Genomic DNA, 15,704 nt, shown 5'->3' on the forward strand with positions numbered 1-15,704 from the left:
CTAGAGGTGTCAAATGTCAGATGCAAGTGACACTGACAACTAAACATTATGGATTTTCTCCTTTTTGCATCGATAAAATTAAAATTGTACCAATTCTTAGTACAAAAAAATAAAAAGTACAGTGATATTGCATGTATGGTGGGAGTAAAGTTAAAATTATTCAACAAAATAATATGGATGAGACATTTCATTGTCAGAATAAAATGTCAAAACTTTTATTTTCGACGATTTATTGTCAACGTCAAAAATTTGGTTAATTTCATGAAATCTGTCAGACTTGCTGTCAAATCAAACAATAACCTCTTCGACCGAGACTTTATGTCGCAGGTCGCAGTAAATTTCTGCACCTATGCGTACGTGAATAAATCCGCGTCGTATCGTTGACTGCTTTAATAAAAATACCAGTTCAAACGCAATCAATGTAAACTCAAGCAGTAAAAAAGATATTTATTTGAACTAAAAAAAATCCAAAGCTAAACTCGATCGCAAATTTTATAACTAAAAATATCCATTTGGTGTCCCAATTGTAAATATTGCCAAAACACTTGTGGCGTATTATTTATTACGATGAGATTAACTCTACGATTGTTTTCTTCGGTTGTGCAAAAGAGACCGTTTTATGTAACTACGCCGATATTTTACGTAAACGCGGGTAAGTCATTTGTAATGTTTACTTATTTTATAACCTCCAAGCTGTGTTTACACTGTTCTAATTGAACTCGAAGTTATCTTTAATCAGTAATTGGTTCTAATTAATCGTAAGTAATATTTTTTATCATTTGCGTCTGTAGATTTTAATAAAAATTCCACTTAATAAGAACATTTCAAATCCTATAATGTATTTAATTTTTTTTTGTCATATGTATTTCACATTAACCTAATATTGTTATTGCAGCACCTCATCTAGGTCACCTCTACACAGCGTTGGTAGCTGATGCCGTCCAGAGATTTGAGAAACTCACAAATCCACATTATGAAATCATATTCAGTACAGGTTAGTTTAAACCATTTAATAACATAGGGAGACCAACACTTATAGCTATATTATATTCAAATAGAAATAAAATATATATCCTTATAAATATTATTGACATTTAAATTTTGCACCTCCAAACCTCCAATTAACCCCTTACCTATTAATTTGACTGAAAAACATAGTTTAAGTATGCCAATTCATGTTTAGTTGCATTGATATAATGTTAAACATATACACATTTAATTGATTATAATAAAGTAACATTACAAACTAATGAAAATAAACTAAGACTAAATATGAACTCGTAAAAAATATATTATTATACTTTATCTGAAAAAATGTGGTGCTCTTGTGACATGGTCCCAAGAACTCTAATCCTTTGCATGAGATAAGCCCCTGTTTTCACTACATGGAGCAAGCAATACATGGAGCTGCATGTTTAAACAACTTTTTAGAGCTTGGACATTTATGCTCAATTTGAACTACATATTTTCAGAAACTAGGTTAATTTAATTACTTTTGAATAAAACACCGAGTGGGTAATTTTTTTTTCTTGCAATTTTATAATCGGAACTTTATTTTTCTTTACCAGGCACAGATGAGCACGGCACGAAGGTTCAACAAGCGGCTGCCAAAGCCAACCTCTCGCTAGCTGAATACTGCGCGAACATATCAAGCGAATATGCTAGCCTCTTTAGAGATTTCGGTGTGGAGTATACGGACTATGTGAGGACCACGGAGGAACGACATAAAAAAGCTGTTAGGCATTTTTGGGTGAGTGCAGATGTATTCAATCCATCTGGTTATATAATCCATTGTTTAGTTGCCGTGTGGTTTCCGTCACTTTAGAATAGAACCACTCCATATCTGTCCCATGTACCTATATAGTTAAAGGTGACTAATGGATAGGCTTATAAACTTCTTGTAGGCAATGGGCTAAGCAATCTATCACTTTTTGAATCTCAATTCCACCATGAAGTCATACAGCTGAATGTGGCCTTTCATTGGCTTTGTCTACCCCGCAGGAGATTTAGACGTGAGAATATATGTATAGTCTAGTTTAAAAAATATATGTACCAATTACAAGTTCAATCTATATCAATGTGTAGTGTGTAGTAGAAATGCGATACACAAAGTTCAAACTGCCTTACCGCTGCATCCCTTGTAGGGCAACTTTACCCTTTTTATACTGTGCACAAGCTAAATTTGATGATTGTGCATGGTCCCTTAATCGACTTTAACAATATCCAAGGAAAAGATATGAAGTCATCCTGTTCTAAAATGCTGTGTGAACCACGCTGCTAACTGTTGTATTGTATGAATATAGATATAATATATTTATATGTATATGCTATTATGCAAAAAATTTTTCATAACATAGATCTAAAAATAACTGGATACTTACTCTTATCTAACATCAATCAAAATATGGTACTCTGTGATAAAGGTTTAACCCACATACATAAAAATTACACTGTAACTGTGTCATACTATAAAGGTTCATTATACCGACACTTATACATATATATATACATAACATACATAATTATAATCACAGGAATTTCTGAAAAGCCTATATTAAACTCTGAAGGTCTATTCTATCTCTGTGCCAAAATTCGTCAGAATAGGTCAAGTTGTTTTTAAGTTTATTCATACTAGAGGCCGCCCGCGACTTCGTCTGCATGGAAACTCTATCAATCCCGCCGGAACTCCAGGATAAAATGCCTATATGGTATTCTGGGTCTTCAGCTACCTACACACCAAATTTCATCGTAATCGGTTCAGTAGGTTTTGCTTTAAACATCCATTTATTATATTAGTAGGATATATATGCTCCAATCCGTGAAATCTTTGCTTGCGCGATTTCGACTTTTTCTGTTTTTTACTTGAAAGCGTTGCGTGATTTTTTTTGTGACTTGTGTCGTAAAGATGCCGCCAAATTTTTTATATTAGTATGGATTATCTAACTACTTGTATATATTCCTACTGCAATTAAATTAACTATCTGACTTTTTGCAATTGGAAAATACTTTAGTATTTTTTCCTTAAACCTATGAATCAACTGGATAAGGATATCTTATTTTATTTTCCTTCCTATTATATTGAGCCATGTGGTTACCAGCGTTTTAGAATAGGACCACTCCATATCTTTCCTATACATGTCGTAAAAGCCGTATAAAGGATAGGCCATGCCATAAACTAGGAATTCTGCTTGTAAGCGATGGGCTAGCAACCTGTCACTATTAAAAACTCAATTCCATCATTAAGCTATACAGCTGAACGTGGCCTTTCATTCTTTTCAAGACTGTTGGCTCTGTCTTCCCCGTAAGGCGTAATAGATGTGATTATATGAATGAAAAAGTAGCCGTTAAAGTGAAGAATAGAATTTCAGTTCGTTGCTCTGATTTAAATGCGATTTTCTCAGATTTATTTTAATCAACTTAAATATAATAATTAAAATATATTTTTCCCCCCGCCTCTCTAAGGGCGCACCCTTCCCCCCCCCCTTATGTCCTCAAAAAGATTGTTTTTATAGACTAAAAGACCATTTATCGAGGAAGGCTTTAAGCTATAGACCATGACGTTGCAACTATTAGGAGCGCAGAAATAATGGAAAATGTGACAAAAAAATGGGGAAAATTATTCATCCTTGAGGGCTTCAATGATGCCAAAAATTACTATTCCACGCGGACGAAGTCGCGGGCACAGCTAGTTGAATGATAAAAACTAACTCGACATAAATGGGTTGAGGAAACAAGCCAACATTGACATTTTTATAGCATTTTTTTATAATGATTGTTGATTGGTTGGAATTATTGTTTTATGTAATTTCGTAATGTCAAGCTCCACTGAATACGGAGTGGAAAGAAATATTCAAAATTTCGTTTTAACTGCAAGATTTTAACCCCTAATCTAAAAGTGAGGAGTGTTAAGTTAAGATATACCTACACTACATGAAAAAGTTTAGTCTATCTCTGTGTCATCTGGATTCCTGGAGTGCCGTGTGGTTACCGGCACGAGTATAAAAAGAAGGGATAGGATCTCTCCATCTTTTTCCCGTGGATTTCGTAAAAGGCGATTAAGGGATAGGCTTATAAGCTTGGGATTCTTCATTTAGACGATGGACTAGCAAAATGTCACTATTTGAATCTCAATTCTATCATTGAGCCAAACAGCTGAACGTGGCCAATCAGTCTTTTAAAGACTATTGTGTTTGCGGGGTAAACAGTCTTTTTAAGGCTCTGTTTACCCCACAAGGTATATAGACATGACTATATATATGCATGTAATAACCGGATTACCCCGTAATTGATAAAGATGTCATTATATATGTATGTATGTACAGCGGGAACGTAAATATAATCACATACATACATATAGTCACGTCTATATCCCTTGCGGGGTAGACAGAGCTAAAAGTCTTGATCAACTGAAAGGCCACCTTCAGCTCTTGATCTACGACTGAAGAGCTACGTTACGTACCTATGGCTTACGTAACTACTCAAGTATTTTTTTTGTTTGTTTGTAAACTCTTTATTGCACATAAAAATGAAAAAAAAACAAAAACAGAACAGTCATTGGATATAGAAGAATGTGTACAATGGCGGACTTATCCCAATTGTGATTTCTTCCAGTCAACCAAAATAAAAAGGAAAAGCCATAATCAAAGAGGCAGCGCAGATTAAAAGCATTGAGGATGCGTTACAACAATCAATTAATTACAAACTAATTAATGATAAACATACATAAATAAAATATATATAAACTTACATAAATATAAGTACACTCAAATGTTAGATGCATCAGAATACAGTCTTTTTATTAGTCTTTTGATTTTTTTAATTTTTTTTTTGTTTGTTTGTAATATCTTTACTGCATAGATACTCGTATATAAAACTTTTTTTTTCTTATACTTACAGAAAGAATTAGTGGACCGAGACTTTATATACAAGGCTAACTACTCGGGCTGGTACAGTGTCAACGATGAGAGTTTCGTCCCAGAGAGTCACGTCAAGGACGAGGTCAGGAATGGGGAGACTGTGAGTATATTAGATAAAAATTAAATTTATTCATATATATTTTACTAGCAACCCGCCCCGGCTTCACACGGGTGCAAAATTATAAATGTTTATTATACATAAAAACCTTCCTCTTGAATCACTCTACCTGTTACAAAAAACCGCATCAAAATCCGTTGCGTAATTTTAAAGATTTAGGCATACAGACAAACAGACTAAAATAGCGACTTTGTTTTATACTATGTAGTGATTTTCTTGAAATCAAATATTGACAAATATGAAGTAGTAATTTTTTTATTTTTTATTTATTGCAACAAATTTACATAAAAATTTTCATTATTTTATTAAGAATTAATTAATTGACTTCAGTGACTTGTGTATAATTTTATAATAATTGCATGCCATAATTCATAGCTGACCAGGAGGAATTATGTTCTGTTTTTACACCTTTTGTAAACCCTAGTCAAAAGCAAATAAATATTCTATTCTATACTGTGCCGTGTGGTTCCCGTCACCAATAAAAAAACTAGAATAGGACCACTCCCATCTCGTTCCCATGGGTGTCGTAAAAGGCGGCTAAGGGATAGGCTTATAAACTTGGGATTCTTCTTTTAGGCGATGGGCTAGCAACCTGTCACTGTTTGAATCTCAATTCTATCACTAAGCCAAATAGCTGATCGTGGCCATTCAGTCTTTTCAAGACTGTTGGCGCTGTCTTCCCCGCAAGGGAAATAGACGTGACCATATGTATGTATGTCTTAGAAAGACTGATGGGCCACGTTCAGCTGTTGGGCTATTTTTTTTACATATTTCATTTTATAATATTTTACATGGATACATAAGTAATAACTATCCTCTTAATTATTCAATGGTTGTTTGGAAGAGATCCCTAAATGGGATAAGTCCGCCTTTGTATATATAGACATATGTATATCAGCTGTTTGGCTTAACGATAGAATTGAGATTCAAATAGTGACAGGTTGCTAGCCCATCGCCTAAAAGAAGAATTCCTAGTTAATAAGCATATCCCTTAGTCGCCTTTGACGACATCCATGGGAACGAGATGGAGTGGTCCTATTCTTTTTTTTTTGTTTTTATTGGTGCCGGGAGCCACACGGCATCTAATTTGATAATGATTATTTGATGTATTAAATAATTTAATATTTTATTTTTAGGTGAAAGTGTCTTTGGAGTCGGGCCATCGCGTGGAATGGACGGAGGAGATCAACTATATGTTCAGACTGAGCGCGTTCAAGAATGATCTGCAGGAGTGGTTGAAAAACGGTGAGTGAGCATCTATACATACATACATACATACATACATACGCCTTTTACGACATCAATGGGAAAGAGATGGAGTGGTCCTATTCAAATTCAAATTCAAAATTTTTATTCATTATTATAGGATATACATATACTACTAGAGGCTGCCCGCAACTTCGTACGCGTGGAATCAATCCCGCGGGAATTCCGGAATAAAAAGTAGCCTATATGTTATTCTAGGTATTCAGCTACCTACATACTAAATTTCATCGTAATCGCTTCAGTAGTTTTTGCGTGAAAGAGTAACAAACATCCATACTGACATCCTGACATACTCACAAACTTTCGCATTTATAATATTAGTAGGATATCGCTTAATAATTGTCGTATGGTTTAACAACATTGGTTGACGTCAAATAAATTACTTAAAAACTAAGTTTACTGCCGCTTCCAAGGCGTCAGTGCAGAAGAAGCGGTAACAAACTGCACTGCAGCATTTTCTTCAACAACGTCAACTTCACAATATTAAATTATACTTAGAATAGATGATATATAAAGATGAATATTCTTTTTTGTATTGGTGCCGGGAACCACACGGTACATCTATACTAATATAGCTAAAGCTGAAGAGTTTGTTTGTTTGTTTGAACACGCTTATCTCAAGAACTGCTGGTTCGAATTGAGAAATTCTTTTTGTGTTGCATAGACCGTTCATCGAGGTAGGCTTTAGGCTGTTCTCGGCTCTGTCTAACCCGCAAGGGATATACACGTGATTATATGTATGTACATACATACATAAAATCACGCCTCTTTCCCGGAGGGGTAGGCAGAGACTACCTCTTTCCACTTGCCACGATCTCTGCATACTACTTCCTTCGCTTCATCCACATTCATAACTCTCTTCATGCAAGCTCGGCGGTTTCGGGTACTTTTGATCTTTTTGTATGTATGTATGTATGTTTATACTAATAATAGATAGTGATTTTATAATCAACAGACGGCGTCATCACACCGAGCAAGTACCAAAAGCAGCTCCAGGAGATGCTGGAGAACTCGACGCATCTCCCCGACATATCGGTCAGCCGGCCGGCTTCCAGAGTGCACTGGGCTATAAGGGTGAGTGTTTCCGTCTCTTTCTCTCACGCTCCTGATGTCGTAAAAGACGATTAAGGGATAGGTTTTTCCAGGGTGCACTGGGCTATAAGGGTGAGTGTTTCAATCTCTTTCTTTCACGCGTGCCGTGCGGTTCCCGGGTGTTTAATATGGAGCCACTCCTGATGTCGTAAAAGACGATTAAGGGATAGGGTTTTTGCAGGGTGCACTGGGCTATAAGAGTGAGTGCTTCCGTCTCTTTCTCACACGTCTGCCGTGCGGTTCCCGGGTGTTCAGAATGGAGCCACTCCATGTCTTTCCCCACTGATGTTGTAAAAGACGATTAAGGGATAGGGTTTTTCCAGGGTGCACTGGGCTATAAGGGTGAGTGTTTCAATCTCTTTCTTTCACGTCTGCCGTGCGGTTCCCGGGTGTTTAATATGGAGCCACTCCATGTCTTCCCCCACTATTGTCGTAAAAGACGATTAACGGATACAAATAAATTCAAATACTTTATTTGCTATAAATGCGGTACAATTATAATACTTAGATAGGATTAATAACTTGGTAACCTCTTGTAGGCGATGGGATCAGGGATTTCTTCTAGTCAACGGCAGTTTTTATAATTGATTAAAAATTGTAGGCAACCTTCTTGCTAGACTCCCATAGCAACGGTTGCCATGGTCTTGTTAGTGATTTATGTCAAAAATAATTTTTATTGTAAAAAGCTTCTCAACTTTTATGTTCATAATATAATTATTTTACATACATACATACATAAAATCACGCCTCTTTCCCGGAGGGGTAGGCAGAGACTACCTCTTTCCAATTGCCACGATCTCTGCACACTTCCTTCGCTTCATCCACATTCATAACTCTCTTCATGCAAGCTCGGCGGTTTCGGGTACTTTTGACCTGACCCTTTACCAGGACGTCCTTAATTTGATCAAGATACGTTCGTCTAGGTCTTCCCACTCCGACCTTTCCCTCTACACCCTCCATGTATATCTGCTTAGTCAACCTGTTTATAATTATTTTAAACTGATTATTTTCTTCACTTTTCTCCTTCTCACTTCTGTAGGAATAACTAACTTTCATAACTATACTTCCTACAACTGGTGACCCCGAAGAACACAAGTTATGAACTTGACGGCCTCTGTGGCTCAGCGGTACTACGCTTGTCTGTGACACCGGAGGTCCCGGGTTCGAATCCCGGTCAAGGCATGATGAGAAAATAACTTTTTCTGATTGTCTTGGATGTTTATCTATATAAGTATTTATTATAAAATATATAGTATCGTTGAGTTAGTATTTCGTAACACAAGTTTCGAACTTACTTCGAGGCTAACTCAATCAGTGTAATTTGTCCCGTATATATTTATTTATTTATGAAAGTTAGTTATTCCTACGAAAATGTGTTTTTTTTTTGTTTTTTTTTTGTCCAGGTACCAGACGACGAGGAGCAGAGCATATACGTGTGGCTGGACGCGCTGGTCAACTACCTGACGGCGGCGGGGTTCCCGGCCGCGCGCGCCTGGCCCGCCGACCTGCACGTCGTCGGGAAGGACATACTCAAGTTGGTGGTTGACTCTCTATCTCTCTCTTTTCTAATTTTTCTCTCTCTTCTCATTTTGTCTCTTTCTCTGTTATTGCTCTCTCTTATTTCTCTCTCTCTCTCATATCCTTTTGTCTCTTCATCATTTCTCTCTATCTCTCTCACCTCCCTTTCTCATATCTCTCTCGTATCCTTTAGTTTCTCTCTCATTTCTCTCTATCTATCTCACCTCCCTTTCTCATATCTCTCTCGTATCCTTTAGTTTCTCTCTCATTTCGCTCTCTCTCTCTCAACTCCCTTTCTCATATCTCTCTCGTATCCTTTAGTTTCTCTCTCATTTCGCTCTCTCTCTCTCACCTCCCTTTCTCATATCTCTCTCGTATCCTTTAGTTTCTCTCTCATTTCGCTCTCTCTCTCTCAACTCCCTTTCTCATATCTCTCTCGTATCCTTTAGTTTCTCTCTCATTTCGCTCTCTCTCTCTCACCTCCCTTTCTCATATCTCTCTCGTATCCTTTAGTTTCTCTCTCATTTCGCTCTCTCTCTCTCAACTCCCTTTCTCATATCTCTCTCGTATCCTTTAGTTTCTCTCTCATTTCGCTCTCTCTCTCTCACCTCCCTTTCTCATATCTCTCTCGTATCCTTTAGTTTCTCTCTCATTTCGCTCTCTCTCTCTCAACTCCCTTTCTCATATCTCTCTCGTATCCTTTAGTTTCTCTCTCATTTCGCTCTCTCTCTCTCACCTCCCTTTCTCATATCTCTCTCGTATCCTTTAGTTTCTCTCTCATTTCGCTCTCTCTCTCTCAACTCCCTTTCTCATATCTCTCTCGTATCCTTTAGTTTCTCTCTCATTTCGCTCTCTCTCTCTCACCTCCCTTTCTCATATCTCTCTCGTATCCTTTAGTTTCTCTCTCATTTCGCTCTCTCTCTCTCAACTCCCTTTCTCATATCTCTCTCGTATCCTTTAGTTTCTCTCTCATTTCGCTCTCTCTCTCTCACCTCCCTTTCTCATATCTCTCTCGTATCCTTTAGTTTCTCTCTCATTTCGCTCTCTCTCTCTCAACTCCCTTTCTCATATCTCTCTCGTATCCTTTAGTTTCTCTCTCATTTCGCTCTCTCTCTCTCTCTTACCTCCCTTTCTCATATCTCTCTCATATCCTTTTGTCTCTCTCTCTCTCTTACCTCCCTTTCTCATATCTCTCTCATATCCTTTTGTCTCTCTCTCTCTCTCTCTCTCTCTTCTCTCTCATTTCTCTCACCTCCCTTTCTCATCTCTCTCTCATATCCTTTTGTCTCTCTCATCACTCTATCTACCAAGTGTGTATATCATCAGCCTCTTTGTAACAATCTCTAGTCACTTTGTGTTATCTCTATCATCAGTCAATTTCATTAATATCTTTGTGATGCAGATGGCATAATATATCACAAGCCTCATTGTAACAATGAGGCTTGGCATATCTATCATCAGTCTTTTTCTGCTGTGCCCATCATCAGTCTCTTTATGATATTTGTCATTCTACCCCTGTTCCTATTAAATCTGTCTCTTTCTGATGTAGCTTTGTCTCTTTTTGATATTACTATTGCTCTTGCTGTCTCTTTTTGAAATTACCGTCTTTTTCTGATATCTCGAAATAGGAGTTGCTTTTCTATCTCTTAATATCAGTACTCTCTTTCTTAGGAGATTCGGCTCGAAATTTTTAATGTGTTTTTTAAATAAATATAATCACGATCATAATAAATCATTCATTCATTCATTCATTCACGTCTATATCCCTTGCGGGGTAGACAAAGCCAACAGTCTTAAAAAGACTAATAGGCCACTTTCAGCTGTTTGGCTTAATGATAGGATTCAGATTCAAATAGTGAAAGGTTGCTAGCCTATCGCTTAAAAGAAGAATGCCAAGTTAATAAGCCTGTCCCTCAATCACCTTTTACGACATCCACGGGAATGAGGCGGAGTGTTACCCTATTCTTTGTTTTTTTTTTATTTGTTGCCGAGAACTACACGAGAGAAGTTAATTTAATTAAAGAATAATATATAATTAACTTAGTTATAAGTATACAGAGATCGTGGCAAGTGGAAAGAGGTAGTCTCTGCCTACCCCTCCGGGAAAGAGGCGTGATTTTATGTATGTATGTACGTATGTAACTCATATTAATGACACTACTACCACCAACTCGAGTTATGTATGTATGTATCATATGATTAATTATCTATGAGTGTCAATGTCATTGTCAAGAGAGATAGACTAACAGTTTGTAACGGACATACAATAAAACAGTTTGGGATGGCGTCATCATGCGACAGAAGTTCGAATGTGTTTTTTATTTCATAAATTCCTATATGAAACAATGTATGTCTTAACAATGCCATTACCCCCACCAACCCGAGTTATGTATGTATGTATGTCTTAACAATGCCACTGCCACCAACCCGAGTTACCAGATGGAGTAATAAATGAAATGCAAGCTTATTGTAGGCAACAGTTTATATTTAAGTTAATGAGCACTATATCACTCAATACACACTATCCGCCATGACACATTAGGTTAGAGCGAGACAGCTACATACTAAACGAAAGAGATACAAAAACAAACCTTATTACATTGTATAACAACACCCCCTATGTATGTATGTATGTCTTAACAATGCCACTACCACCAACCCGAGTTATGTACATACATACATACATACGATCACGTCTTTAACCCTTACGGGGTAGACAGAGCCAACAGTCTTGAAAAGACTGATAGGCCACGTTCAGCTATTTGGCTTAATGATAGAATTGAGATTCAAATAGTGACGGGTTGCTAGCCCATCGCCTAGAAGAAGAATCCCAAGTTTATAAGCCTATCCCTTAGTCGCCTTTTACGACATCCACGGGAACGAGATCGAGTGATCCTATTCTTTTTTTTTTATTGGTGCCGGGAACCACACGGCACCCGAGTTATGCATGTATGTCTTAACAATGCCACTACCACCACCTACCCGTGTTATGTATGTATGTATCATATGATTAATTATCTATGAGTGTCAATGTCATTGTCAAGAGAGATAGACTAACAGTTTGTAACGGACATACAATAAATTAGTTTATAAGCCTATCTCTTAGTCGCCTTTTACGACATTCATGGGAACGAGATGGAGTGGTCCTATTCTTTATTTTATTATGTCTTAACAATGCCACTACCACCACCTACCCGTGTTATGTATGTATGTATGTCTTAATAATACCACTCCCCCCCCCCCACCCGAGGTTCCACGGCATCTACTGGCCGGCGTTCCTGCTGGCGGCGCGCCTGCGCCCGCCGCGCCGCGTGCTGTGCCACGCGCACTGGACGGCGGCCGGCGTCAAGATGTCTAAATCCCTGCACAACGCGGTGTGCCCGCGCGCCGCGCCCGCCGCTGCGCACGCGCTGCGATATCTGCTGCTCAGGGAGGCCACAATGGCGCAGGACGCTAGTGAGTTGTGTTGTTGTGATTAGCTGTGCCCGCGCGGGATAGTTATACATACATACGTACTTATGGTCACGTTTATGTCCCTTGCGGGGTAGACAGAGACAACAGGCTTGAAATGGACTGAATGGCCACGTTCAGCTGTTTGGTGTAATGATAGAATTGAGATTTAAATAGTGACAGGTTGGCTAGCACATCGCCTTATCCTAGCCTGTCCCTTAGTCACCTTTAACGACATCCATGGGAAAGAGATGGAGTGGTTCTATTTTTTTTTTGTATATAATAGTTATTTTGGGCATCATTGAAGCGATCTAGGATGAATAATTTTCTCCGGTTTTTTTTCTCATTTTCCATTATTTCTTTGCTCCTTTATGTATATGCAGCATGATGTTATATGGCCTGAAGCCTTCCTCGATAAATGGTCTATTCAACGCAAAAAGAAATTTTCAATTCGAACCAGTAGTATCTGAGATTGTACAAACAAACTCAGCTTTATAATATTAGTATAGATACCTAGGTATTTTTGTTAAGGAATTAACGATTGCTCTTTCTGTCATAGCTCAGAATAGAATAGATTTTTTTTTTCAAAATTTGATACAAGTTTATTGATGTCACATCACTTTAATCTATTTATAACTACTAACGCTTCCAAAGCGCATTTGTAGAAGCGGCGGAACAAACTACACTGCAGCGTTTTCATCAGACGTCAATTTACAAATATAGATAGCTCTCTGAAATCTAAATCGTGGACGAATGCACATTGTCTAAATAAAAAAACATGAATGAATGTATAACGAATTATTTCAATACGAATATTTCGTCAAATAAATGAAGATAAAAATGTCAATTGAATTCGCATCCGTCATCGATCCGCGAGAGCGCGGAACGAGCGACAGAGAGGCACAATCGGCCGTCGCGTTCGGCAGCGTATACCACCTCCTTCTCTATATACCTACATACAAGTATACTGTTACTTAGTATAGTTAAGTTTGTGATATCAAATAAAATATTTTTCTTTCTTTTTTTCTTTCTTTACAAATCTATTAACAATGAAATTAAAATTCCCTTTTTGAAAAAATGCTACCATTCCATCAGTATTTTCTTTAGACATTATCACGTTCAACTATCGTCAGTGAACCCGATTTTACAGACAACCTATTTTTATTGTCCACACAGATTACAGCGAAACTAAACTCATCAACGTTGCGAACTCCGAACTGGCGGATACCCTCGGGAACCTGGCCAGCAGGTGTTGCGGCGCCGCCCTCAACCCGAGGCAGGAGTTCCCGGCTCTGCATGCGCAGGAGTTGCTGCAGTGTAGCCTCAATGACGTCACCGTCCGATTGTTGGACGCCGCCGAGAGGATGCCAGGTACTTTTAATTTATTTAAGTGACAATTAATCTTTTGAGGTCAATTTAACACAAATTTCGAACTTACTTCGAGGCTAACTCAATCTGTGTAATTTGTCCCATATATATTTATATTTATTTATTTAAACTTAACAAACAACAAGGAACCTTGTGAAGAATTCACACGCAGGGGTATATTCCTTGCGGGGTAGACAGAGCAAACAGTCTTAAAAAGACTGATAGACCACGATCAGCTGTTTGGCTTAATGATAGAATTGAGATTCAAATAGTGACAGGTCGTTAGCCCATCGATTAAAAGCAGAATACCAAGTTTATAAGCCTATCCCTTAATAGCCTTTTACGACATTCCTGGGAACGAGATGAAGTGGTCCTATTTTTTTTATGGTGTCGGGAACCACACGGCTTGATTACATATATAAGCGGGTGTTTTTTTTAATATTAGTTGGGATGTTTTCAAACAGGCTTTCCGCCTTTTTCACAGACTTATGCCACACCCACTACAGAAACTACCAGTTCTACAAAGCGGTCGACGAGGTCATACACGTCCTACACCTCGCTAATCTGTTCTTCGAGACACACAAACCTTGGGAGCTCCGCAAACAAGTGGAAAACCAAAAACATCTGGACGTCATCTTACACATAACAATGGAAACGTTAAGAATTAGCGGCATCATACTGCAGCCTATAATACCAGATCTGTCAACTAAATTACTAGACAAATTACAAATACCCAAGGATAAAAGGTATTGGAAAGACTGCGAGAGACCCTCGTGGAAAATAAAGGGTGCTATACACGAAACGAAGAATATACAGAGCGGGAAATTCGTGCTTTTCCAAAGGATATATACTGATAAAAATAATGTACAGAAAAAAAAGGCCAGTGCGTAAATGTTTCATTAAGGCTTCCTAGGTTTCTGGTGATGTCTTTGCATACAGATTAAATAGATATAGATTAAGTGGTTTACTCTTCAATTTTGAAACAATAAATACCTACTTAGAAATGTGAGATTAAACAATTTTTTTTCCTTCGTGCTGGCAACATTGTAAGTTACGGGTGATTTTAGAAGTTTTTTAGTACTCCCAAAACTTTAGTAATTGTATTTTTTTTTAAACATACGTCCATCTCTCGTTCCTTTTTATATATGAATCTTCCTGTTATTATTAATAAGAAATGTAAGTTGTTTATTTGTCATGTAAAAATTGTATACTGATTTTTTTTTAATATGAACATGTTGTATATATGCAAGCACACGCCAATATCACAAGTCATTTTAGTTAACTTATCCAACAATAAATGTATATTAATTAGATGCGAAGAATTGATTCCTTCATCAATACTTGAGTCGTTTTAAAATGTAGTCTTTTTTTAATCGTAAAGAAAGCAGTTTTGAAGTAAAATTTATGAATGGAAAAGACAGTGTCTGGAAAGGAATAAAAATGATAAAATAGATATTTATTTGTTCCAATATTCCATTATGATCAATAAATTTGTTACATATCTAGCATTTTAAGAAATGGTGCATATATTTGACTGAATTCTGGTCACGCAGTCAATTGTAAGTTAGAAATGCCATACAGTTTTTATTTAATTTATTTCAAAATTCAAAATTTTTATTCATTATTATAGGATATTATTATATCGCTTAATAATTGTCGTATGGTTTAACAACTTGGTTGACGTCAAATAAATTACTTAAAAACTAAGTTTAATTTAAAGACCATGGTGCATTTCGGATAGTTCAAATAGATTTAGTTTGTGTTCGACTGATGCTGTAATAATTTATTTATTTGTGAATAAAATTGTTGATATTTATCCTATTTCATTTATTTGGTTCCGACCGCAGAAATATCTTTCTTTACTATTTTAAAAAGGTATTTAATTTATTTATAAAAAAAAATATTATTTTTATTTCATATATATGAATGATTTGGACATATTTATACTATTTATATGCCATACTTATAATATTTGA

At 37.0% G+C, this 15,704-nt stretch overlaps 1 protein-coding gene across 1 annotated transcript; it reads left to right on the forward strand.

Annotated features, from left to right (window-relative positions):
* Positions 1 to 301: 301 nt before the first annotated feature.
* LOC106140279 (methionine--tRNA ligase, mitochondrial) lies at positions 302 to 15,544 on the forward strand. The gene is made up of 10 exons (XM_060951040.1): positions 302 to 652; positions 896 to 994; positions 1,569 to 1,750; positions 4,897 to 5,016; positions 6,171 to 6,279; positions 7,256 to 7,374; positions 8,796 to 8,926; positions 12,161 to 12,366; positions 13,537 to 13,731; positions 14,213 to 15,544. Exons 1-10 carry the CDS (start codon positions 568 to 570, stop codon positions 14,617 to 14,619), a joined length of 1,653 nt encoding a protein of 550 aa, XP_060807023.1. The 5' UTR covers positions 302 to 567; the 3' UTR covers positions 14,620 to 15,544.
* Positions 15,545 to 15,704: the final 160 nt, after the last annotated feature.

Source organism: Amyelois transitella, chromosome 23 (assembly GCF_032362555.1).
Source record: "Amyelois transitella isolate CPQ chromosome 23, ilAmyTran1.1, whole genome shotgun sequence".
In the NCBI taxonomy this organism is placed as follows: Eukaryota; Metazoa; Arthropoda; class Insecta; order Lepidoptera; family Pyralidae; genus Amyelois; species Amyelois transitella.

Excerpts from the sequence above, each read along its gene's own strand:
- LOC106140279 (XM_060951040.1), top strand. The coding sequence starts at position 568 with ATGAGATTAACTCTACGATTGTTTTCTTCGGTTGTGCAAAAGAGACCG. Across the intron at positions 995-1,568 it reads TGAAATCATATTCAGTACAG|GCACAGATGAGCACGGCACG; the intron begins GTTAGTTTAAAC and ends TTTCTTTACCAG. Across the intron at positions 12,367-13,536 it reads CACAATGGCGCAGGACGCTA|ATTACAGCGAAACTAAACTC; the intron begins GTGAGTTGTGTT and ends TTGTCCACACAG.